The sequence below is a fragment of the Crinia signifera genome, chromosome 6, assembly GCF_055691185.1.
Source record: "Crinia signifera chromosome 6, ASM5569118v1, whole genome shotgun sequence".
NCBI lineage: Eukaryota > Metazoa > Chordata > Amphibia > Anura > Myobatrachidae > Crinia > Crinia signifera.
Window position 1 is genome coordinate 149,723,504 of NC_139222.1, and position 26,102 is coordinate 149,749,605.

The window sequence follows — 26,102 nt, forward strand, 5'->3', positions numbered from 1 at the left end:
TAAATAATTCTGCTATATTTTAAGAATGTAACCTGAAGTAATCATGGTCTGTTTATTGAGCCCTTGTGTCTAGACAAATGAAACACACAATTAATAGGTAATTTGTAAAGTACTATTGAAAATATGCTTTTCCACAAGTATAATTTATAAATAAAAGGAAAAAAAATGCTGTTAAAAAAATAAAAATAATAAAAAACAAAAAAGTGTCCATTAGATAAGGGCTAAAATATGGCAGCTGCATGGTAATGAAATCATTTGGAATCTCCAATAGAAGATTTTGGATGGTAAAAGTTTATCATTTTGTTACAGCAAACATTAAGGGGTTCAATCACCGGTGAGCATCTCCCGTCGGGGAGATGCCCGCCGGGCCCTATTCAATTCTGTCTTCCCCGACAGCATTGAGTAGGGTATCTCGGCAGAACGAGCCCGACATCACAAGCTGTCAGGCTCGTTCTGCCGAGAACGGCCGGGAAGTAACGAGCTGCCGGGTGCAGCTCGCCTCTTCCCTTCCGCAACTCGCGGCCACGCCCCCTTCTCGCTCCCCAGCAAGCGGGACATTGAATCCCGCCTGCATGATCTTGTTGAGCTGACCGAGAACGGGACTAGGTCACGGCCTCACATTGAATACCACCCTAAGAGGAGGTTATAAAAAGGTACAGTGTACATTGCAGCAAAACCAGACACTCCACAATACCTTGTACTTAGAAAGTTTTCTTATTTTAATAATACTCTCTTATGCATGTTCAAATTTGTTCAAAACAGAAAAAGATGGTGAACATTTTGGGCCTGTATCCAATTAGCTGCAGTCATTTACTGTAGCAAATGGATGCACTCGAGATGTACCTAGGTTGAACTAGATTCAACCTAGGTTGAACTATCAGAAACTATGCTTTGGGTGCCTCGGGCACTTGAAGAATAATCTGTGATGAGCAGCCGTGAGATGCAGTAAAATTTGGGATGTTATCCATGTGTTAAGTGTCCTTTTTTGGGCCAATAGAAATGGCCTGTCATTTGACAGCCATGAGTCAAAAGTCGCTATCAGGCCATTTTTAATCAGTCAAAAAAGGAGTGTAATTCAAGTCCTCAGGCTGTAGAGATAAATATAGGAGACTAAAAAAAAAAAAAAAAATTGGAACAGCCAACAAACGCTTTATAATCTAGCCAGATTTACTCCAAAAACACTTGTCCCAAAATTGAAAGTTTAGAACTAAATGGTTGGCTAGGACAACTGAGGAGAGATGTGCGTTTGGCGTTTGTTCTGTTCTGTGCTCTGTAAGAAAACAAGTCCTGTTGGGTTTGATCTTTGGTGGCTTCTTTCCTACCCTCCTCCTTTGCCTTGCCAGAGAAGAATTCCTTCACCAGGTATTCTACTTCCCACTTCTCTGTATTGTGCTTCTTACAGCAATGCAGTGCTGCTGGGTCAATTGGATGGGCTTCCGTATTAAACACATAGCCACCAGCACCCAATATACATTCTCCGTAGGGAGTCACTACTAGGTCAAAATCTGAACCATCGTTGTGGATGAAGTTATCCGGATCAAACAACAGATAGAGATATTTGATTGTCTCTGCTAAAAAAAAAGATTCCATTCGATTGTCTAATTTGTGATCCCGGACATCCTTAATCTAAAACAGAAACAAAAGTAAACACTTATAAATTACGCTTAAACACATTATAAAAGTCTAACGTCTAAATACAGCTACTAACAACACAATAGGATCTATTAGCTGGAGCCATAAAAAAAGCAGGAAATATGCATGCAACCTATATACTGTAAGTGCAAACACTGAAAAAACAACGAAAAAATAAAAAATAAATAAAAATAATAATAATAATAATAAAAAAACTAGTGTGCAGCACAAAATCAGCTTTCGGTCTACATTGGCACCTCATTGTGTACATCTAGCTTTCCACCTATTAGGTACCATATGCTGTAGAGTAGAAATATGCATAAGCCAAGGGAAGAGGTTGAGCAGAGTAAAAAGGCATTCCAGGAGTATAACATAGGCAGACCAGGTTAATGAAAAAAATAAATTAAAAACAGAGGCAGAACGGAAGGCACATTTTAGGGGTATACTCTATTTGGAGGGGTACATGTCACATACTCTGCTCAATACTAATTTTAAAGAAGCAGAGCAGATAGTATTTGGGTGTTGTTCTATAAGTTTACAATTCAGTAGAAAAAAAAAACATATGCAGGCCCACTACTATCAATGTGACACAATAACCACATGTAAACTAGTGCTCATTCTAGCACCCGCCATCTTTGAAAATCCATGCAGTTCCTGTTCGCTGCCTGGGGTGTCGCTGTCTGCTGTGGTGTTTCTAGCACAGGTCTGGTTTGCATATCAGTGCTGACCACACTGGGAAGAGGAACTGCATGGGTTTTCAAAGATGAAGAGTGCTAGAAAGAAACACTATAAACACAGATTGTTCCAATGCCTCCATTAGTCACTTGATTCATTTATACCGTAAGTAATGCCAAATGTGACAGTATTTTATTTAAAAAAAAGTAAAGCTATTATTTTCAAACATCAAACCAACATATAAGGGAGGAGAGAATCATATTATCCATTACTGTCCCATAATCACACTTAGGGGACAGATAGGAAGAGTAGTCAGTATAATTTGGAACAGATGGGTAAACATGGTATACAAGATAAAAGCCTACTACAGTGGTTCTGAAATGCACTCATGAGACCCTAACAGTACATGTTATTAATTATCCTTAGGAATAAGTTAGTACCACCTGATGACTTATTTTGTGTTAATTAACACAACTGTGCTCCATCTTTCTAGATGATCTGGAAACTATACACCGTTATGGTTCCATGAGGGCCGTCTTTCGATATATGGCACCCACTGTTGGGATATGTCGACATGCATCAAGTTCAACACGGTTCGGTCGAAAGGGACATTAGGTCACCACATGCATAAGGTTGACATGGGCTATGTTGATAGTCAAAAGGTTGACCTGGGGGTTTTTCACTTTTTTTGAGCTGGCAGGCAGTATATTTCTTGGCTTACCATCCACTAGGGCATGGTGGGAGAATAAAATAGCGCCCGAAGCATAGAGAGCCATGCAAGGTCCACTTCTTAGTGTCTATGTCGACATTCGGATAAAAAAAAAAAAAAAAAAGTGAAAACCCCATGTCGACCTAATGCTTGTGTCATCCTAATGACCCTGTCAACATAACCCCATGTGGACCCTATGACTCACACCCCCCACTGTTACTAAGTTAGAAAGCACTGAGCAGGTGCAGTCAGGCTCACAGGGGAGGAGTGTTTATTGAAGGAAGTGGTCTCTCCTTGGTATGCAAAATCCTTGGCTACTTCCCTCCTCCTACTCTTGTGGCAGCCATTATCCTGCCCCTCTGAAGTAGACTTCACTGGGCTGACATTTTTTTTAGCTGCTCTGCTTGCTTGTGCTAGCTATTGCTGTGCACACCTTTCTCCTACTTCTGTCCGGGAACCAGGTCTCTCTACTCTGTCTAACTCTGGTTGTTTTTCTGCAGCTTCATTCTCATTGTATTTTATGGTATTTGATGGTGTCCGTTCCACTTTTAGATTAATGGCTGCTGGGGAGTCAGTGATGTTTTGCTACACTTGTTTTAAGTACCATACTTAGCCTCAGGGCTGTCAGTACCTGGGTGGTAGCTATGTTCCTTGCTTTGTGGGTGACCAGGATCTGCCAAGGTTTGGAGAGAAGTTGGCATCTGTGTAAGTTACACTTTTGAACTGGTGAATAGTCAAGCCCATCCTATTTTACTCCAACCTTTTCCTGGTTCAGAAACCACATTTATATTTAGGTCTAATTCCAGATTTCAATTCGCTGAATTTATACCTCCATTCGGCAAACTCAATCAAGTTAAAAGAACTTCTCTCATCCATGATTTGGGAGGTGTACCAATGACTGTTCAGGTTTGTGGTGGTCATTGTCCATTTCCGGCACTTCCATTCTGTCTGTTAAAGCTGTCTCACTTTCCAAAGATAACTGCATTGGCAGTGTTTTTTTTTTTTTTTAACTCTTTATTTATTAAAGGAGAATGCAATGAGAGTAAACAGTATCATGTACATTCGGCACAAAAAAGAGAAGAATCAAATGCAGTTCTCCACAAGTTTTACAATTAAGTGAACAACAAAAGAAGAAGAAACAAAGGGGAAAAAAGGGAGGGTAGTTTCAAATTTGTGGGGGTGGTCATGCAAGAAGTAATCTTTTCCATATTTGCAACAAACCATATATAATTATTTAAAGCGGGAATGGTTGGGGCGGCGGGAGACTTCCAGTTTTTGGCAATTAGCGATTTAGCCGCTGTTAGTACATGGGAGGGAAGTTTGTTCAAAGGTGGGTCTACATTAGGGAAGGGGCGAGAAAGTAGACAAGACCACGGGTCTAGTGGTAGTGATATCCCAGAAAGAGACTTTAAGAAATCCTGGATTTTCTGCCAGAATGGGGCAATCTGAGGGCAGTTCCACCATATATGGAACAAGGTCCCACGATGCCCAAATCTCCCCCCAACAAACAGGTGGTGGAGGGAAACATCTTAGACAACCTGTCAGGAGTGTAGTACCATCTGTAGTACAGCTTGTAGGAGGTCTCCTTGAGCCTGGTAGAGATGGAGCATTTGGCAATATTTTCTCTGATCTCCTCCCAGCAGGAATCATCCGGAGGGGGGCCTAGGTCTGTCTCCCGTTCATGGCGGGGGGAAGGGGCAGAAGAGGTCTCCACTAGTATAGAGTATATAGAAGAAATCATACCACGTTTAAGTGGGCTATCCCTACATAGTTTTTCAAAGGAGGTAAGATCTCGGTTAGCCTCCTCTTGTGGAAGTGAGAGAAAAAATGGCGAATCTGAAAAAATTCGAAAAGGGGAGGGGATAGAGAGTGAAATGTATTTTTAATTTCATCTAGGGATGCCCAGTTATTGCCGGATTTGAGATCGCAGGCCCTGTACACACCAGCCGATCTCCACTGTAGAAATCGTAGGGGTGAAATTCCTGGAGGAAAGTTAGGATTATCCCATAGTGGGGTGAGGGGAGAACAAGGTGAAGACAATTTATATTATGGTACTTGTTTCCTAGCACGGCCACACCGATTTACATCGGGGTGGTCGTGTCGGAAAAATCGGGTCGATCGCATCGCATGCGATTTGGTCGCATGCGATGCGATCGTCGCGACCGACCGATTTTGGACCCGATTTTTTTTTTTTATGAAATGTAAATCGGGTCCCTGGGACCCGATTTTACATTGTATTCAATGTAAAAATATTCCCAACCCCCCAAAATTTAACGGCGTACACTGCACCCCACGATAGACGCCAACCCGAAGCGTGGCGAGCGCAGCGAGCCCGCGAGGGGCGGCGGTGCGCGTCCTCCGACCTTTTCATTCCCCTACTATCCACGTCGGCGTGGAGTTGAGAATAGAATAGTGTGGCGAGCGCAGCGAGCCACCGAGCCCGAAGCGTGGCGAGCGCAGTGAGCCCCGCGAGGGGACGCGGATACCTTCACAGGTAAACGCGTCCCTTCGCGGACTTCACAGGTGTCCGCGTCGCCACGGACACCTGTGAAGCCCGCGAGGGGACGCGTATAACTGTGAAGGTATCCGCGTCCCCTCGCGGGGCTCGCCGCGCTCGCCACACTATTCTATTCTCAACTCCACGCCGACGTGGATAGTAGGGGAATGAAAAGGTCGGAGGACGCGCACCGCCGCCCCTCGCGGGCTCGCTGCGCTCGCCACGCTTCGGGTTGGCGTCTATCGTGGGGTGACGACGGGGACATCTATAATGTGAAATGGGTCATATTGGCCCATTTCACATTTTTCACATTTTTTCACTATTTCAATGTCAAAAAATATTTTAACATTGAACCCGATGGAAAAATCGGGGGCATCACGTCGTGACCATTGTTAATGGTCCCGACCGACGCGATGCCCCCGATATTTTACCTTTCCCGACACGATTTCAATGTCAAAAAATATTTTAACATTGAACCCGATGGAAAAATCGGGGGCATCACGTCGTGACCATTGTTAATGGTCCCGACCGACGCGATGCCCCCGATATTTTACCTTTCCCGACACGATTTCAATGTTAAAATATTTTTTAACATTGAAGCCTATGGGGAAATCGCGGGCATCGCGTCGGTCGCGTCGGGACCATTGTTAACGGTCCCGACCGACGCGATGCCCCCGATATTTTATCCTAGCCGGCCAAATGGACCTGATTTCAAAGGAAATCGGGTCCATCTTATGGATCGTGTACCTTAACTAAAGGTACACGATCCATAAGATTTGTGGCCGTGCTAGGAAACAAGTACCTATATTTTCTTAGGGATTTAGCCCAAAGAGAGAGGTGGAAGCTGAGTGATGGGAGAGAATTCACCTGGGAGCTTAGTGTAGGTTTCGGCAGGCCCCATAGGGAAGCTAAAGAGTTGAACCTTAAGTAGGAAGTTTCCAGATCCAGCCATGCCATATGACCCAGTGGTGCAAAAGAGGCAGCTATTTGGCTTAGGTGAGATGCTAAAAAGTAAAATTTAACATCGGGGAGACCCCTAACACCTCCAAACGCGGGCATCTAAGTATATGTAAGGCTAATCTAGGAGGTTTGTCTTTCCATATACCTTTTTTGGAAAGGATTGGATGTCCCTGAGGGCTGATTCTGGAACTTTAAAGGGTAAGGTTTGAAAAAGGTAGAGGGGCTGGGGCATAAGAGTAATTTTTATTGCTATGATTCTGCCCAGCCAGGAAATGATGTGAGACTTCCATTTAACAAGATCCATTTTAAGTTTTTTGGAAGAGGCGTGGGAAATTCTCTAGGTACAGAGATTTATAATTTGAAATGATAGAAATCCCCAGGTATTTAATCTTGTTCTCTTGCCAGGTAAGATTATAGGAAGAGTGTAAAGAGCGTCTCAGGTCATCGGAGGCGTGCAGGAGCATAGCTTCAGATTTGGAATAATTGATTTTGTAACCGGAGATACTTCCATACTCTGCTATAATGTCGTATAGAGCCGGGAGGGATGATTGAGGGTCAGTAAGGGATAATAAAACTTTGTCAGCAAACAAGGAGATTTTATAATTATGGGGGCCTACAGGGATGCCATGAATTCTATCTGATGATCTAATCAGGGCTGCCAGGGGTTCTATAACCAAAGCAAATATTAATGGTGACAAGGGGCATCCCTGACGGGTCCCGTTGGTTAAGGATTGGCAGTGTTTTTGCGGCCACAATTCGGCTCATTATTGTGTACTTTGACAACTGGCTGACAAAAGTGGAAGCCACAGCGCTTATTAGCTAAATTCCTTTACTAGATCCAGACTTACCTTACCATTATGGTCTTTAATGGCTGTTGAAGCCATAATGATCTGGGCATATGATTTTTGGACTGTAATCTAAACTAGGATCAGGGCCAAGAAATCACCATCTTCCACCGAGTCTGGAAGCTATACATTTCTTGGTGCAAGTGGAAACAGAGACACACTGCAACATTTAGGTTTGCTGGTCTCATCATACTATTGCCTAAAAGGTGCTATTGAAAAAACAGATTCTAAAAAAGGGACAGTTATCAGTGTACGCTTTTGGAGGCAAATATTTTATTTCTATTTATTTTCAGGAATTTTGCAGAAAATCGATACTTGCAGCCTTTTTCAAACTAACAATCTCAGGAAATCTTGGGCCATTGGCAAAATCAAAATAAAGTTCAATGAAAACAAAACAAAAACACAACCAACATTACATAGGATCGTGCATAAATACCCGATCCCATGGTCTTTTGCAGGTCCCGGTGGTTGTTTATTGGGGATTATGTATAATACCCCGTAACAGCAGGTATTGGGGCCAAGGGACACCAGCATCAGGGCTAATAGGATAGCCCCAGGTGAACCTATTAGAAGCAGTGAATCACAGCTGCCAATAATGTAAAATAAAATAGAATTTGAAATGTTAGGGGAACAAAATAATAGTTCCTAAACAAATCTCCTACTGATAGTTTACTCAAAGTACAGTTCTCTCCATAACCAAAAGCACAGAAAGGATATGTCACATTGACCATCAGGTGTTTATCACATCAGCCTTACTTCCTGTAAACACCCAAATAATGATTGCAAAACTGGAGTCTTTAAAACAAAAATAATTATGGATGGGGCATTTCCTCACACTGCATAACATAGCACACAAGGACATAAAAGGGTATGTGCAGTGTGATCATCACTTAGCATAAATTCCCCAATGTGAGTTTGACTAGTCTTGTATATACACTAAACATGTAACGTCGGGGTGGGGGAAGACACTTACCGTAGCAAATCCACAGTCCACTTTGCTTATTTTCTCAATGGACTCAATAGCATCTCTCCCGAGCTGCAGCAACGTTGGGTCCTTTGTTGCTCTGTACAAATACATTGCACTCTCAATCAGTTCTGGAAGATACAAAAGGAGAATGGGACTTAACCAGGGCTGGGTCTATTAGGATGCTGCCTAGGATGCCAGAATCTAGTGGATGGGGCGCACGGAGTCTGCCCATCACATAATGAAGGGTGTCTAGGAGGAAGACATCCTTGTTGTTATTATACAGGTTATAGCTGTGAAACTTCTAAGATGCCACTTCCACTTGAGGGGCTGGTTTGGGTCCAATTTTTCTAAATGGGTATGTCTAGGCAAAAGCAGAACTGCCTTTAAAAAAATGCAGGGACATACCTGGCCTTAGAGGGTAGCCCTCTCTTTTATCCACAGTAAATCCTTGGGGTATGTTGTAGAACTCCGGTAATCCACCAAACTGCTTCCAGACAGTGTAATAGTTGTGGAATGTTCTCATGGCATTTCCAATGTCTCCTATTAAACTCTAAAAGGGTGGAAAGTCACTTCATAACAAGTATTCTTTACAGATTTTTTTTATTTCTCTAACTAAAGAAAACAAAAACAAATGAAAATCCCTTGTAAACCTTCCATAAACTACATCTGAGTGATGAGTTCTGATTTCTTAACTGCAAAAAAAACAAAAACAAAAAAAAACACACCTTGTTTGTTTAGGGCAACCCAAACCAGAGATAACTACAGCTATAAAGGCCCCCAACCACTAGTGCAATATGGCCACTTTTTATGCGATTCAAACGCATTAAAAAATTTACACATTGCATGTCCTTTTCCTACGATCGCAATGTGTGGTGTTTTCCCGTACGCCTCGCTGATCCTATGGGCTGCCATGAATATCTGTTGCAGCCCGTAGCATTGGCTAGGATCGCATACAATGTATCATATTCGATCCTGCCGCCCGGTGAGTTGGCGGGGTATCACATGCAATACCTCGCCCTAGTGGATGGGGGCCTTAAGACACATGGTAAGGGCCCAAAGCAACAAATAATATTTGTGGTCAATCCTACAAAAACAGCCATTTTCAGAGGATTGCCCCAATCTAGCCAATACATATTAGAAAAGGGTAATGCAGCCGATATCGGATCTAATTTCTAAATGCAACCCCATAGGTTTCTGTGGGAACTGTGAAAAGGTAATGTAAGTGTTCCACACTCCCAATAGTGAGTCATATTTCGAAAGCATAACTATTGTTTTACCTTAGTATCGGACAATGAGCAGGAGCAAAAAATAAAAGCACAGAGCAACCAGTTTGCCTCCAACAAGATGAAGCAGGTGAAGATAAACAACGTTGTGTAAACCAGAATTAAAAAAGTAGGCAAACAAAACCATTCATACCAATGACAGACAGGAGCTGTAAAGGGATGTACACCTGGGATTCAGTCATGGTGATTTGGACTGAGCTCTGTGTGTAATCAAGATGTAGTTAGCAGTATAATCTGACTGCTAACTACATCCTGCCTTCCCAGCCGTGGTCAAATACACGGGTGCCGGACGTCTCTCCGACAGTCGGAATTCCGACAGTCATTACTCCGACGCCGGAATACCGACTGCTCCCTTGTGGGGGGTCCACGACCCCCATAGAGGGAGAATAAAATAGGTGGCGAGCGCAGCTTGTCGAGCCCGCAAGGGGCTTCATTGCGCTCCCCCCCGCTGTGCAGTCGGGATTCCGACGTTGGGCTAATGACTTCGGAATCCGACTGTCGGTGTGTTATACCACACCCAAATACACAGTGCAGGCAGCATCTAGAGAAATATTCTATTTGTTTGGCCGATAGCGACATGCATAGCGATCACCCACTGTGTACACCCGCAGCGATTCCGCCTAACCTTCAAGGCGATTTTGAAGATGTGTACACAGCTTGAGAATGAACCTCCAGATATTGCAATAAAGACTAGCTCCAGGGTTCTTCACATTAGGCATACTATTATGGGCTTAGTTAGAAGAATGCCATAATGCAAAAGGTTCCCAAACTCAGTCATTACAGTCCAGATTATAAATATACCCATACTTCAGTCCAGACTCCAGACAATAAAATAAAACAGACTGAGTTACTAATTAAGTCACATGTGCTCAAGCACGATAGCCTTAAAACCTGGACTTTAATAGAGTAGATTGGGATGCTCTGCTAAAGTCTACCACTATAAGAGAAAATACCCTCTCATGTAGATTGTATTGCAGTTATAAAGCCATTCGGTGATCAGATACAAGATTAGTGCTTACTTTGCTGGCATCACATCTTTGCAAGAAAGACTTCTACAGTATTTTTGCTACAATACATAACAGTAAAACGTACAGTATATTGGCTATAGGACATGTAACCGTTCCTCTAACACAGAATGTACAGGACATCAGAAACTTAATTAAGAAAACTCAGTATACCATTACCTGTAAGCCTGGCCAAAATGCCTCCAAGGACTGAAAGATCGGCATGGAGACGGTGCCCTTATACATCTGTACCCAAACGTACCAGTCCTCATACTTTGTGTAATTCTGGATAGCTTTATTGTATTCTAAAGCAAAGTAACATTTATAGATCACAAAGATGGTCATAACTGGTGCTACATAGGGAATGGACAACAAATTTAAGGATGCACCAATTGGAATTTTCACATAAGTTAAAGTAAAGCAAGTAATTACTAAAGAACATATCTTGTGGCATCAGTAGCCAAAAATTCCCCTTTTCGAAATGATGCCTATACTGCAATATCTATACCAAATGGAATGGATCGAATGTTCTTTAAATGCTGAATCGAAGGCTAAGAAATCTCAATAGTTGGCTCCCCTATATAAAATCCCCTTTGATTCATACTAGAGATCATATTCGGAAAAATTGTTAATTTAACTACATGATATAACATGGAAATGTTACAAAGTGGTGCTCCACCATTTTAGAGACCTTACCTAATTTACTTATTGTGGCAATATGTATTTCAGATATTCATGTTTTCCCTTATTTTCTTGTTTTGCTGATTGTACTCTCACTAGATTTATTTTACAAACTATGCCATGTATATCTTTATATATTACATGCATTTATTTATAAAAAAAAAAAAAAAGGAGAGAACATATCGAACTTCTTACCCTTGAACATTGACATCATTTCTTCATCCTGCAGAAGGATTGCTCCTTTAACAAGGTATTCAAAATAAGAGTCAACACCGGCACCTATCCCAGCATCTTGAGCCACCCATTTTGAGGTCACAACATCAATATGGTTGCCTACCTGTTTTAAGGGGAGAAATTAAAAATCTAAAATTTACAGTGCAGGCTGAATAAAATGAAAGCTTCACTGGAAAGAACAAAAGATTTGCTATAGAACGGCATACTTCCACTTAGCTTTCAAATGTAAAATCTTCATTCTATCACTCAGGGCACTTAAGTATGTTACAGGACATTTAGGTGGAAATATTCTAAATTGCCTATACAATGGCTAACTAAATGCTGGGATATTAAAAAAAAAAATTCTAAACGGCTAAAATGAATAGTAAAAGTTAAGTTTTATTTATTGATCAAGATTCTAAAAATAGAAAAACTGGATTATTTGGACCTCAAATTACATTACTCTATCACAGGAAGCGTAACTCCGGATTAAAACTGGACTGCAAGAGAAGGTAGAATCTGCTTAATCCCACTTGAAATGATATGCTGTTATATACACTATGCGGGGGGAAAAAAGAAGAATTTGGAAGCCTGACCATTACACCAACTGGAATAACATTGTATTCAAGTAAATATACTGTAATATTAATTTGGTCCCCATTTTCCAGCTATAACAGCTTCCACTGTTCTTGTAAGGCTTTCCAAAACACTTTGAGCTTTACTCAAACTGTTGCCACAAAGTAATAAGCAGAGCATTGTCCCAATTCACTTGGTTTGTTGAAGCATTAAGATTTTCCTTCACTGGAGGTAATTGGCCAGGCCCAAATTCAGACTCATCCAGCTGACTGCCAAACAGTGTAGTGTGATTCGACATACCACAAAACATGTTTCTAATGCATCTGATGCGAAGCATTTTTGATGTAAGGTTTGCATGCAGCTGCTCAGCCATGGAAAGCCATTCCATAAAGCTCCCGTTTTTGTGCTTCTAATGCCAGAGGAATTTCAGAACTCTTCAGCTATGGAATCAGCAGAGCACTGGTGACTTACGCACTATGCTCCTTAGCATTTGTGGACCTGCTCTGTGATTTTACTTGGTCTTCGGCATTGTGGCTGAGTTCCTAAATGATTCCACTTTCTAATATTTACTTTTAGTTGAGCATGGAATATTTGGCAGGGATGACATTTCATGAACAGTCTAATTGTAAAGGTGGCATCCAATCACAGTACCACACTTGAAGTCACGAAGATCTTTAGAACTAACCATTTTGTATCACAAATGGAGACTGCATGGATAGGTGCTTGATTTTATACACCTGTGGCAACAGGTTTGACTGAACCACGTGAATACAATAAAGAACAGGTGAAGCCAAATACAGGTTGAGCATTCCTTATCCAAATATCCGTTATCCGAAAACCAGTCTCCAAAATGTACTTTTATTTTTACTTTTTATCTAAAAACCTACAGGGGACATCTGTAACTGGCACTTATGGGGAAATAACATGTAACTGACACTAAATACGTGCAAGGACATGATTGCTTGGCATTGTGTCTGAGATTGTACACAAACTTTGTTTTATGTTTTAAAACCTTGTTTCATGCACAAATTAAGGGGGAATTCAATGTCAGGGGTACGGCTGTCGAGCAAGCTCGACAGCAGTGCCCCTGTCCCATTCTCGCTTTGCTCGACGTGAGCTCGGCGGTGGGGATTCAATGTCCCGGCCGCCGAGCGGTGAGAAGGGGGGCATGGCCGCGAGTTGAGGACGGAAATAGACGAGCTCCGGCCGGGAGCTCACCTACTTCCGGCTTTTCTTGGCAGAACAAGCCAGACAGCTTGTGATGTCGGGCTCGTTCTGCGGAGAACCGCTGTTCAATGCTGTCGGGAAGACCGCATTGAATAGGGCCCTGCAGCCATCTCGCCCGTTGGGAGATGGCTGCGGGAGGTCGACCATCATTGAATACCCCCCTAAATATTTTTTGTGTGTATTTCATGTGTCTATACAACATAAATGCAAGATACCTCATTCAAATATATATAAATATTCCGAAATACGGAATAATCAGTTATCCAAAATGCTTCTGGTCCCAAGAATTTTGGATAAGGGATACTCAACCTGTAGTATATTTATAGTTTCCTGACAGTTTTGGGCTCCCTGTCATTCTCTATGCTGCCATTACCAAATGTTTCTTCCTAAAGCTCTTGTATCGGAAAGTTATCAGGTGTGCTAATACATGTATTCTCTCTTTATATAATTTCCCAAAATAACTATTTTCGATTTGTAATCATTTCATATGATAATTATGATACAATTGATATGATTATTACATACAATGTACTTTACCTAGTTATCAATGGATTCATTTAAAGCTCTTCTACTCAACCCTGATATGGTGTCAAAAATAAAACATGTCCTAACATTCATTACTTGTAAACTGAACATTATTACGCTTCAATAAAATTAGAAATACAAAAAAAAAATTCAGGTTGAAATGGTTAGGTGTTGGAGAAGTAGTGAATTAAAACAAAAGACACTAATGGACAGGAAAGTGGGAAAGGGGAGATCCCCCAATCTGAACCTATTATCATCCTATATCAGGGATGGCTAACCTTGACACTCCAGCTGTTGATGAACTATACATCCCAGCATGCCATGCATCAGTTTAAGCATGGCCAAACAGTAAAACTGTAACAGGACATGCTGGGATGTGTAGTTCAACAACAGCTGGAGTGTCAAGGTTAGCCATCATTGTCCTATATAAGAAGACACTAAGGGCTATTTCACCCGCTCCGGCTCCTGCCGGGTGGCGAAATCCCGCACGGCCAAATGCCGTGCCGTGCACAGTAGTTGTTAATGGACACTATTGTGTCCATTCACAGGGGACGGCCATGGCCCGGCCGCAGCCGGATCCCACCACTGAAAGGGACGGCTGCCGGGCTGTGGCCATCCCCACCATTCTAAACTACTGCGTGCAGCACGGCTTCCCGGCCATGCAGGTTTTTGCTTCCCGTCAGGAGCCGGAGTGTGTGAAATAGCCCTAACGCTGCCTCTCACCTCTATGGGTGGGGGAGGGGGAGGGGAATTCAAGTGTTCTGTGCGACAGTGGCAAACTGACATTTCTTTTAGGTTTTCATCTTTTTGGTGGGCTGGTAACTAATATAGAACAACAACACTTGTGGGTCACATAAAAAATGGCAGCTCACACCAACCATTGAAGCACATTAGGAAGAGAAATATGTTTATATTATATAGGAATATTAGTATATAGGAATAATATTATTTATATAGAAATATTAATTTCTTTAACAACAAAATGTACTATCTAATGCATCCTAGGTCATTCTGGTCACCCCCCCCCTTTCTCTTTTATCTACCCCATTATTATCTCAGCCCATTATGTATTTCCCCAATGTCTGTGTGTCTTAATAACGGTTCTAAAATGTATGCTGATTGGAATGTTCACTATCTGACCTTTAATCATTACAGGATTGGATTATGATTTCTCAACGATTGTCTCTACAGTGGTCACGTTTGTTACAGTGTGATGAGCCATATAATACTCACTTTAAAATGTTTCCGTGGGTTATAACTTGTGTTGTACAACATAAGGTGAATCACAATAGACATTCAGTTGCCGCAAATCAGAGGAAGCGAATTTCAAAGACTCCCTGGCTATGAATGGAGACACAAATGTCTGTCTTCCACACCTGAATTTACCAAATCTTAATACATATTATGCTGAGCGCTTTCATAATAATGTTTCACTTTAATCCAGAGCTGATGTGGATTCCCTCATATGTGTCTAGTATAAAAATTGTTGATATATGCTATACAATACACGACATTCCAGGTTAAAAAAATCTGTTGTAAGACATGGATAAGTTGCACTGTGACGACCTTATGTGAGCACAAAAATGCAATGTGTACTCTGTTATATTATCATTCTCTATTGAAAAATAATAAAAATAATTTTCAAAAAATAAATAAAACACACACTTATGGGTATATATAGGTTTTGCATTTCCCTGTCCTACTGATAGATAAAACCACCCATTAATTTTCACTCACCAATCCAATCTCAGAACGGCTTTCCCACAATCCTTTGAGAGCTCGCCTCGCAACCCTCTCAAATTCTGGATCTCCTGTTAAGCGGCTTAGTGTAGCAAATTCAATTATGTAAGTTCCAATTCCAGCTGTGCAGGTCACTGGAGTCTCTGTAGGGTTGACTCCATTCAAGAGGTTAACGGTTCCAAAGGGCATTCCGGTTGGAGTGTCAAAAGCTGTAGGACATTATTTACATGTAATCCAAATTAAAGCACAAGAAAGAAAACCTCTTGTGTATACTTCTACTTTCAATGGTATGAAAAAATCTAAAACCATTCTGCTGAATGCTAACCTGGCAGGAGTTTCCTTGCTGCATCTTCTGCCATGCGAAGCAGGGGACCAGAACATGGCCATCCTGGTTCCAGCTCAAGGCCAGCTTTCTTTGACAAGAGGTGAGCAGAAATAAGTCCACCTACCACTGAAGCATACTGATAATTAAGATAAACATTACAAGAACAAACACTCAAACATTGCAATATAGAATAGTTCTTATTTCCATGATAAGCAATAATAAAACATCTGGCAGGAATCAGGAATATCCAGAGCAGGCACAAAACAAAACACAATGTGCAAACATACTAGAATGGCAACTTTATGGTTCTGCGTTAGTCCAGTGTACATGATAATGGATACTAGGATGGCAACTTTATGGTTCTGTGTTAGTCCAGTGTACATGATATTGGATACTAGAATGGCAACTTTATGGTTCTGTGTTAGTCCAGTGTACATGATATTGGATACTAGAATGGCAACTTTATGGTTCTGTGTTAGTCCAGTGTACATGATATTGGATACTAGAATGGCAACTTTATGGTTCTGTGTTAGTCCAATGTACATGATATTGGACGCACCTCGGATATTGGTCTCAAACACTGAAGCATTGACATCAATGTCAAAATCCACAGTGTCCTGTAGAACAGTCACTACTCTCTGGAACTCTGAAACGTTACCGATAATCTAAAAAAAAAGAGAAAAAAAAAAAAAAGGAAAAAAAAAAAAAAGGAATAATTAAACGTGAGATTCATTCACTGAAAAAACAAAACCTCAGGATTTAGATGCTGATCCAGAGTATCATTAATACTATACAACACTTCCCTTTCAATCATGCGTTTGTTAAATTAAGAGATTCTTTAGCATTATTATCAAATACTGTATTTGACAAATACAGTCAAGGAGTGTGATTACCTGGTTCAGAAACTCTACACTGAATAATCATGCCATAGAAAAGCTCAGTTTCCATACCTTCAGATGGTGTATAGTGGGTGGTAGGACTAATTGATGATCAGCAAGTTGACAACAATTTGTTTAAATGGACGTTAGGTCAACAACCAATATGTTGATTTAGGTGGACATGGTAAAAAAAAGTCAATATTTAATATGTTGACACCGGAACACTAAAATATGATTGTTTGCTTATTTTAGCCTAATCTTAGACCCAACCTTACCCCTAAAATTAAACAAATCCCCCCTCCCCCCCCCCCAAAAAAAAAAAAATTTAACATTTTTAGTGGGGTATTCTGAATGTGTCAACATTTTAACCACATCAACCTAATTGTATTCAGAGTGTCAACGAGCTGATCAGATAGCATATATAATATATGTGCTATACTGGCCATATCACTACTATGGGCAGTATTCAATGCTCCCGATTCACAGGGTTTTTTCGGCGAATCGGGCTGTTTTCACTCCTTGCTGTGAATCTTTTTCACTGAAAATCTGTATTAAAGTTTAGTGGAAAAGGAAAACTATCCTGTGGCATGGTCTGTAGTTCAGTGCAGACAAAAAAAAAACAAAAAACACTAAGTTAAATACAGCGATAGTCAGTGATAGAATGCCCATTATAATTGTGGATATTAAACAATAGTTATTTCAAATAAAAGAGGCACCTATCTATAGAGTAAAGGAAAAAAAAAACAAATAAAAAAGTGTCTGGCACTGTATTTAAAGTATCGGAGATGGTTAATAGATAAATCAGCCATGTCACTTTGAACTGTATGCCAGACAAGCATGTATACATCCCGTAAAATAAAAAATATATATATAAATAAAATCAAACCAATAATAATCACAATAATACAGCAATAAAAAGTAAAAAAAAAATACAATTTTATCATATATCTGCCGCTTCTCTCTGTGATTTACTCACTGTCCGTTATTTGGAGCACTGCTTATAAACCAAGTGTATCTTTATTATGCCACCATATATTTTGCTTTAAACTCAGTTAGTATAAATGGTATCCTTCTATTAAGTTATACACCCGGTTAATCCTGTTAGTATGCAGATGATCCTTTTAGTACTTAGTAATCACACATGAAGGGTTAATAGTATCAATATAAAATCCTGTCTGGCCAGACAATTAAGAGTACTTTACAGGGTTAAATAATCCTTTCTGGATTCCAGCTGCTCTATGTCTCCCAGCTACTGGTGCTTTTACCAGTGCCGCACTTTCCTATGATATACCTTTCTGCTTTGCGGATGTGAAGGCACCGGTCCAAGCTTCTCTATTTTTGCACAGTGCCGGACCATATACAGCCCGTGTCTAGAAATTTTGTTCTCTACTATAAGTGCATTTTTAGGCACAACTGATAACTATATACTAAAACACAAACCACTGTACATGAGGACTGCAAAAAAATAAAAATTCCCATAGACAAAATTAAACAAGCACATTCAACCCCACTCTAAATTCTTTACCAGACCTAGCCTAAGATAGTTTCCACCACTAGAAGAATAAAACATGCATGGGTAGTCCTTGCCATCAGCAGCAGAGGGGATCGCTTCACTCCCAAACATTTAAGAGGGGCACCAGTCAATGTACTGTATTTATTGAGCTTCTATTCAGTGCAGCATGTTCTGTTGCACTTTACGATTAGAAATAGGGATAAAACAAACTAGGTAGTGACAGACAGTCAAAATAATAGGATTGCAAATATTTGTGAAAAGCTTGTGTCAGAGCAGCTCTTAAAATTGCCTGAGAAGGAAATGGCAGTAAAGGAGCCCATACACACTCCGTTTTTGCCGGCTCCGTTCTGTACTATACGATGTGCGCTCCCGCGCATCACATAGTACGGTACAAAAAGTATGTGCTGCACATATCGGATCGCAGTGCATGCACAAGGCATGCGATCCGATACGATGTGTACTTTAAAAGTACAAAACGGACCGTGTATGGGGGGCTTTAGGTGGAAAACTGCATGTTACACCTGCACCTTATTCCTAAAAGGAGGAGGCATGCGCACTGCCTCCTCCTCTGTAGTTCCACCCCCAATCCTCAAAAGGCACTATACATTACTTAGACCCTAGTATTCTCCTTCCCCATTTTGTGCATTCTGTTTTTGAAGATGTAGGTGACACCTTTTGGCAATATAGCTTTTGGGCAGCATCTTGCTCCATCTGCAATTACTGTATAACCCTTGTCGCATTTATTACTTAGACCCTGCCTGTTCCATAGGTTGCTAAAAGTTACATTCGCAAACTCATTGGCAGCTGCACCAATACAGAAACATCGTTATAACCAGAAAGATATTGAGACCCAGCAACTGGTAAGGTAGAATGGAAATGGAGAGGGGAGAGTAGGGGTCAAATTATATAGTTGATGACAGTTAATAAATTATACAGAGGGCGGATTATAGGGGTGGAGGGATTAATGCTGTAATAGTGTTAAGATGAAAGGGTTATTGGTTTAATTGGAGTTAAATGAAATGAAGTAGTTCTTTAAATTATATTAAGGAAGATAATGAGGGGGTTAATTTATTAATCTAATTGATATGCAAGTGCTAGTTAATGTTGATGAAGGAGCTAGAAAGCGGTTCTTGTTGCTGAATCGAACTTGTGAGAATGTATCATTTAATGAGGGGATAACATTGAGTGCCATTAACAAAAACTCTATTGTAAGATGGTCACACAACTGCACTCTATGGGGGGGTGTAATGCTGCCCAAGTTCGGAGGCAGTGCGGGATGCTGGCCAAACTCTGATTTTTTTTTTTAAAGGGGCAACCCATTACAAGGCATGGAGTTCTGCATCCCACACTGCTGCAGAAACGCGGGCGGCATTACATCCTGCCCCATATTGTTTTTTTACAGTCTCACAACTGCTTTTTGTATGGTACACCATCCCTTTGAGCAAGAGGACTGGACTCTCCAGCAGGCGCCTGCCAGACCTTCTAGTGTTCCTGCGTTCCCCCCACCTAAGGGTCCATCATACACCCCCTGCACCGGGATCGGTGTGTAAAGGACCCCGGCGCAGCGTTCTGAAAACAGCGGTGCTTGCACCATCATACGTAACCGAATCCAGATCCCGTTGTGTGCAGCCTCAAGTGTTGGTTAGTGGCAGGGGAGACTGAATTGGCCGGCGGGGTAGTGGCTGTGGGTGACTGCTCTGCCGCTCAGAACGTGGTGCGCTCACATGGCCTGCGCCATCTTAGATTCAGCATTAATGGCCAGAGGGGTCTGCGCTGCAGAGATTTAATGTATAAATGACTGCCTGTTGCTTCCACTTTTCATAGAAGTGTACAGAAAACAAAAGGAGACACTGCACCTCTTCTATCCTGCTGATAACTGGGGATAGCTCATTCCAGTGGGCTATTTCCCCTCTGGTGCCTAGCAGTCAAGACCCCTCACTGTCACCTTGTATTATGTGAGTGGTAAGATTCTGGTTTGTTTCTATAGTGTGTATTAGCCATACCTTACAATGACAGGCAGAGCTACCTTCACAAAAGCCTCGCAAAAGTTTTTTTCCTGCACTTAATGTGGTTCCAAATTCACTCAGACCTCAGCAGAAAGCAAGTTCATTATATGCGAGTCATGCTCTCATACAGCTCAAACTCAGTCGGACCCTTTGGTGGACACTCCGCAATGGGCCAGTCTCCTAGCGGGAGCAACCTGAGTGGGCCTCAACTCTTACTAGGTCCATGGATTCCCTTGTGGCATTTATGTCTTCTGATGGGGGAACGCTTTCTTTACGACAAAAGAGTCCCTTAGCTACCCTTTATGAGTCTGATGACTCCAGGGAGGACCCTGTAAACCTAGAGGATGACCCTGAAGAGGGTGTAGAAATGGAGGATGATCCCTCTCCAGATAGCGCACAAGACCCTACCCCAGTGGGGGTAGAAGCCCTTATTCTTGCTGTTAAACAGGTCCTTAATCTCCCTGAGGAACCGGAACCGGAAATGGTAACTCAGGAGATGGACTTATTTGCAGTACAGACTAAACCACTTATTGTGTTCTCTTTTCCAAAACAGGAACAATTGGCAACTGCTTGGCAGAATACAGATAAAAAAAAATTCTAATTCCTAAAAGGTTCCTTATTAATTATCATTTTCAACCTGCCGCTTTAAATAAATAGGTCACGTCACCTCCTGTGGATGCTTTGGTGTCGATGCTATCAAAAAAAAGACGACCCTCCCAGTCCCTTGGGCTTCAACTTTGAAAGATCCTTCCCTCAGAAAACTTGAAAATACCCTAAAGGCTATTTACATCACCGCTGGGACCCAACTGAGGCCGGCGGTAGTTTCAGCCTGGGTCAACAGGGCCATTTCTAAATGGTCGGAATAACTTATTCAGGGATTGGAAGCCAGAACTCCAAGACATGACCTGAGTATTCTGGCGGAACACATTCAGGAATCCTTCGGCCTTCCCTGTGGATACTTCAAAAGACATAACTATGGTTGCCACTCGTATTTGCTGCCCGAAGAGCACTCTGGCTTCGCTCTTGGCAGGTGGACGCGGAGTCCAAAAAAAAGCTGTGGAAGCACTTCCTTAGCCAGGCGATATGCAGTTGGCCCGGAACTAGACAAGTGGACATCCCAGGCAACCGGGCGTAAATCCACTTTCCTACCCTCCGCAGGCTAGGCGTTAGTACTCGGGACCATCCTTCCAGTCCTTTCGGAACAAACAACCCAAGGCAGAGGATCTTCCTTCTCCTTCAGAGGAGGCAGAGGCAAGCCCAAGGGCCAGTCAGGCTCTAGGCCCCAGCAGCCTAAGCCACAGAAAAAAACAGCCGCATGACTATCCTCCCGCTTTCATGGGAAGACCTCAAGTTGGCGCCTGCTTGCTGGATTTTCGGGACCAATGGTTTTCTACAACAACTGGGGCAGGGACTGATGTGATTGTTCAACTACACTCTGTAAAAGCGCTGTGGAATATGTATGCTCTATAAAAGCGCTGTGGAATATATATGCACCCACCTGCATGTGCAACTATACATTAGTGCAATATTACATACATTAAGAAGCAATTTCCACAAAGCTGTATCTGAAGCTACTGGAGCAGCTATTCTTTCCTTTCTACGTGACCACCAGTTCCTGTATAGAAATTATTGGCATTAAGTTAAAATTTATCTTGGCATGTTCAAAGTACGTTGGGCCTCTAATAGTAAATACCCACCAACAATGTGTCCAGTGCATCAATTAAAGTCAAAGAAAAACTGCAATAAAAGAGAAAACCATGAATGCTCTGAGTAACCAGACACTTACACAAAGACCTATGAAGTTATGAACATATGTAAAAGATCTAGCATGAACAACGGGGCTCACCACGGAGTGCATATATGTAGGAGACCGATAGAGCATGGAACTTTTTCCAGCTGACCAGGCAATTGGAATTTGCAGTGTCAAACATGAAACCTTATACAAGCAAATAAATAAAAGTAATATGAAGGAGGTAAAGCTCTAAAAAAAATTCAGTGACTTCAATAACTTCAAAAAACACATCTCACCTTCCCCATGTGTCCTGTCCATCACAGGTCAGTGGTCTCAGCTCATCGTATGGAAAGGCATTGTCTAGGTAACTGTTGTATGCATGATAAAACATGGACTTCACCCGATCCCTGGCGACACATTTTTTATTGTAAGAAAACATAGCGAATAAACTACACCAAAATTCATATAACTACTGTATTAGAATATATAAATACACATATACACATATATATATACACACACACACACACACACACACACACACACACACACACACACACATATATATATATATACACATATACATACATATATATGGATCCGATATGATTTACCGGCGGTCGGGATCCCGGCGGTCGGAATCCCGACACTGGAATCCCGACCGCCGAAATCCCGACAAGGGGGGGACATGGATCGCCCCCCCTTGCGGGCTCGCTGCGCTCGCCACGCAGCGGGCCCGCTACGCTCGGCACGCTATTTTATTCTCCCTCTATGGGTGTCGTGGACACCCACGGAGGGAGAAAGTTTCGGGATTTCGGCGGTCGGGATTCCAGTGTCGGGATTCCGACCGCCGGGATCCCGACCGCCGGGAAATTAACCGCATCCCATATATATAGATACACATATATATATATATATATATATATATATATATATATATATATATATATATATATGTATCTATATATATATATATATATATATATATATATATATATATATATATATAGATATATATATACATATATATATATATATATATATATATAGATACATATACACATATATATATATATATATATATATATATAGATACATATACACATATATATATATATATAGATACATATACACATATATATATATATATATATATATATATATATATATAGATACATATACACATATATATATATATATATATATAGATACATATACACATATATATATATATATATATATATAGATACATATACACATATATATATATATATATATATATATATATATATATAGAGATAGTGGATGGTGGATGGTCCGGCACTCCTCTCTAACTGTTCACTGCTGCTCCGGTGCCATCAGCTAGGTATGGATAGAAGCTGTGGGGGTTGCTGCGGCACAACAGGAGACTGGGCTGTTCAAATGAAAATTTAATGTGGTATGACACACATCACGTGCCCGACGTTTCGGGGTCTATCATGCCCCGTTTTCAAGGTGAGAAAACGGGGCATGATAGACCATCTCTCACCTTGAAAACGGGGCATGATAGACCCCGAAACGTCGGGCACGTGATGTGTGTCATACCACATTAAATTTTCATTTGAACAGCCCAGTCTCCTGTTGTGCCGCAGCAACCCCCACAGCTTATATATATATATATATATATAGATACATACATACATACACACACACATACATATATATATACACATACATACATGCATGCACACAATTCCAAAGGAAGGTGCCCACCACCAAATGCACCATAAAGATATTTTACTTGTTCAGTCTATCGCAGTGTCACCAAGTTACCATATAAATGGTAGACAATGTCAAGGTCGAAAGTGACTAGATCGACACCTTGAAATGTTTGACATTGATAAAAGGTTCACACAAGCTTATGGTCGACATAGACATGGTTGACATATTTTTCACAGTTTTTGTTGCCTAGGTCAATAGGGACACCATACCGTGTACCGCGACCCCTCGTATGGCTCGCTACGCTCACCATGCTTCAGGCACTATAATATTCCTGATCTATGCCCACTTGGATAGCAAAGTATGAAAAACTATCTTTATGGGGGGGGGGGGGGGGGGGGGACGCAAAAAAACTCATGTGGACCATAAGCTTGTGTTGACTTTATCAAGGTGTCAACCTGGACCTTGTCTACCCAGTGACCGCACAGTGTCACTATCCACCCCACTACCTGTTACCTTTAGTAACCAGGTGCTGAGTGAAGGGGAGAGAGCCACAGTGCCCAAAGCGTGGCGAGCATCGATTTGGCCCATATGCTTCGGACCTTGCTACTCCCCATGTTGTGCTGTATCAGGTGATGGTCCATTCTCCCACTAGGAAATAGACCTAACCATACTGTCACTGCCACAGACAGCAAAGTGCATTGTTCGCACACAGAGCCAGCAAAACTGTATGGGAATAGGAGGCAGAGAAGAAGGGGAAAGAAGGGACCGGTGAGATATTGGTGTCTGATGGGTGCCAGAGTTTAGTAACAGACAGATGGAAATGTGTGGGAATATACTAGTTAGCACTTGCAAAAGGCGCACACCATTACACCCATAATAACGGGTGCAGTTGTGGGTATGGTTAAAAACCAGACAGGATCCCAAAGCTCCATTCATCAATTTCTGTAATTCCGGAGCTTGTAGAGTCCTGTCCAGGGGGGTTGAAGCGTGAGGGGACGCGTATTACTTTACATGTATTCCGCGTGTGCTCGCCACACTATATAAAATCAACTCCACGCCGACGTGGATAGTGGGGGTATGAAAAGGTTGGAAGACGCATACCGCTGCGCTCGCCACGCTTTGGGTTGGCGTTGATAGTGGGGGGTGCTTTTAACATAGTAAGCATCCATGACGTTTAATTATCTTATACAGGGCACTTTTAACATTGAAAAACCCATTAGGGTGTTATACAATTTTAAATCGCATACCATTGTATATGCGATACAATGCGATGGTATACAATTTAAAATTGTATAACATCGCCTGCCATCGTATGCCTTATGGTCTGCGATGCGATGGGCGCCGTGCTAGTACACAAGTACCACACTCTATATTCTCTCTACAAGCTCAAGTTCAGGACATGCAACCCCGGGGTTACTACTACTATCCATATGAACAATAGGAATAGTAGTTTGTGGCAAGTGAAGGAGACACAACTTGCCCAGAGTGGCAAGACCACAAAGGTACACATTTTAATGTTCTAAACAAGATTAATGATGTTCTAAAATAGTTTAGATACACTAACCTAGGGGTTCCCAAGTTCTGAACTTGGAAACCTACAGCTAGTAGGTTTCTACTCTACTGCAGACGTAAACAACTGCCGGATACAGGTGTACACACTGCCACGTTGAGACACTTAGTGCATATACTCACACATGAAAGTCTATGCACAGGAAGTGAATAATGTGGATAAGTAAACATCGGGACGATGCCAGGCATAATAACAGAGTGTACGTTATGCCATCGTTACCTGTCCCGAATCAGGATTCGGACAGGTTCGGTAGATGACATGTTGCCGGTGCCAGTCTTACCTATACTGAGCCATGTCTCGCTCGGTGACCTGGCTGTAATTGGCATGGTGAGCCGGTAACACAGCTAGGAGCAGCCCGAGGCACCCAACATACAGCGCCGCCAGCATGAGCCAACAGCACGGGGGAGTACTAGCTGCTGCACCGCACGAATCACAACATCGCGATCTGAAGTCATGACACAGGAGCACCTCCCACTTCCTAGCTGCCGTACAGAAGCTGATGAGCGATTGGCTGCTAGCTTTCTGTTATTTTTCCTTCTTCCGCTTCGGTCAGAAGTGATGACCAATCACACCAGGAAAGGTTGCAGCAGGACAACATCGCACGCCATCTTTCTTTTTGGCAAATGGCAATGGCTCTACATATTTTTCACTACTACTAACACACTTTCAGTACCTCTGTATGGGAAGCGTGTGTTCTGCACCAGAGCAGCTTTATACCGCTAGTATACTGTAGTCATATAAGAGTTTATTTTAGGAATGTAATCATACTTGCCTACCTGACCCTCCCCTTTGAAAGTGTCTAGATCCCCTTCAGTTTTGTCAATTTTCCTATTATGCCCTGGT

The 26,102-nt window shown here is 41.8% G+C and overlaps 1 protein-coding gene and 1 long non-coding RNA gene across 3 annotated transcripts in view; one reads left to right on the forward strand and one right to left on the reverse strand.

Annotated features, from left to right (window-relative positions):
• Positions 1-15,484, forward strand: part of LOC146008390 (uncharacterized) — a 43,376-nt gene extending 27,892 nt beyond the window's left edge. Inside the window, exons 2-3 of the long non-coding RNA XR_014444500.1 lie at positions 11,940-12,094; positions 14,950-15,484. This is a non-coding gene — a long non-coding RNA (uncharacterized LOC146008390). The remainder of the gene's footprint in view (positions 1-11,939; positions 12,095-14,949) is intronic.
• EDEM2 (ER degradation enhancing alpha-mannosidase like protein 2) lies at positions 39-25,729 on the reverse strand. Of its 2 annotated transcripts, XM_083147608.1 has the most exons (11): positions 25,540-25,729; positions 22,285-22,395; positions 21,954-21,993; positions 16,419-16,524; positions 15,860-15,985; positions 15,532-15,743; positions 11,449-11,590; positions 10,753-10,877; positions 8,691-8,835; positions 8,292-8,413; positions 39-1,626 (listed from the first exon to the last, which is right to left on the reverse strand). In XM_083147608.1, exons 1-11 carry the CDS (start codon positions 25,644-25,646, stop codon positions 1,168-1,170), a joined length of 1,695 nt encoding a protein of 564 aa, XP_083003734.1. In that variant the 5' UTR covers positions 25,647-25,729; the 3' UTR covers positions 39-1,167. The 2 variants fall into 2 exon arrangements, with proteins under 2 accessions (XP_083003734.1, XP_083003735.1); XM_083147609.1 differs by lacking the exon at positions 21,954-21,993 and having other exon boundaries at positions 11,449-11,586; positions 15,528-15,743; positions 25,540-25,557.
• Between the last annotated feature and the right edge of the window lie 373 nt (positions 25,730-26,102).

Bases quoted from the DNA above. Each gene is read 5' to 3' on its own strand.
- EDEM2 (XM_083147608.1), bottom strand. From the start codon at position 25,646: ATGCTGGCGGCGCTGTATGTTGGGTGCCTCGGGCTGCTCCTAGCTGTG. The intron at 22,396-25,539 runs GTAAGACTGGCA...ATGTGTCGCCAG, and splicing joins CGAGACATGGCTCAGTATAG to GGATCGGGTGAAGTCCATGT. The intron at 21,994-22,284 runs GTGAGATGTGTT...CTTTTATTGCAG, and splicing joins GGACAGGACACATGGGGAAG to TTTTTCTTTGACTTTAATTG.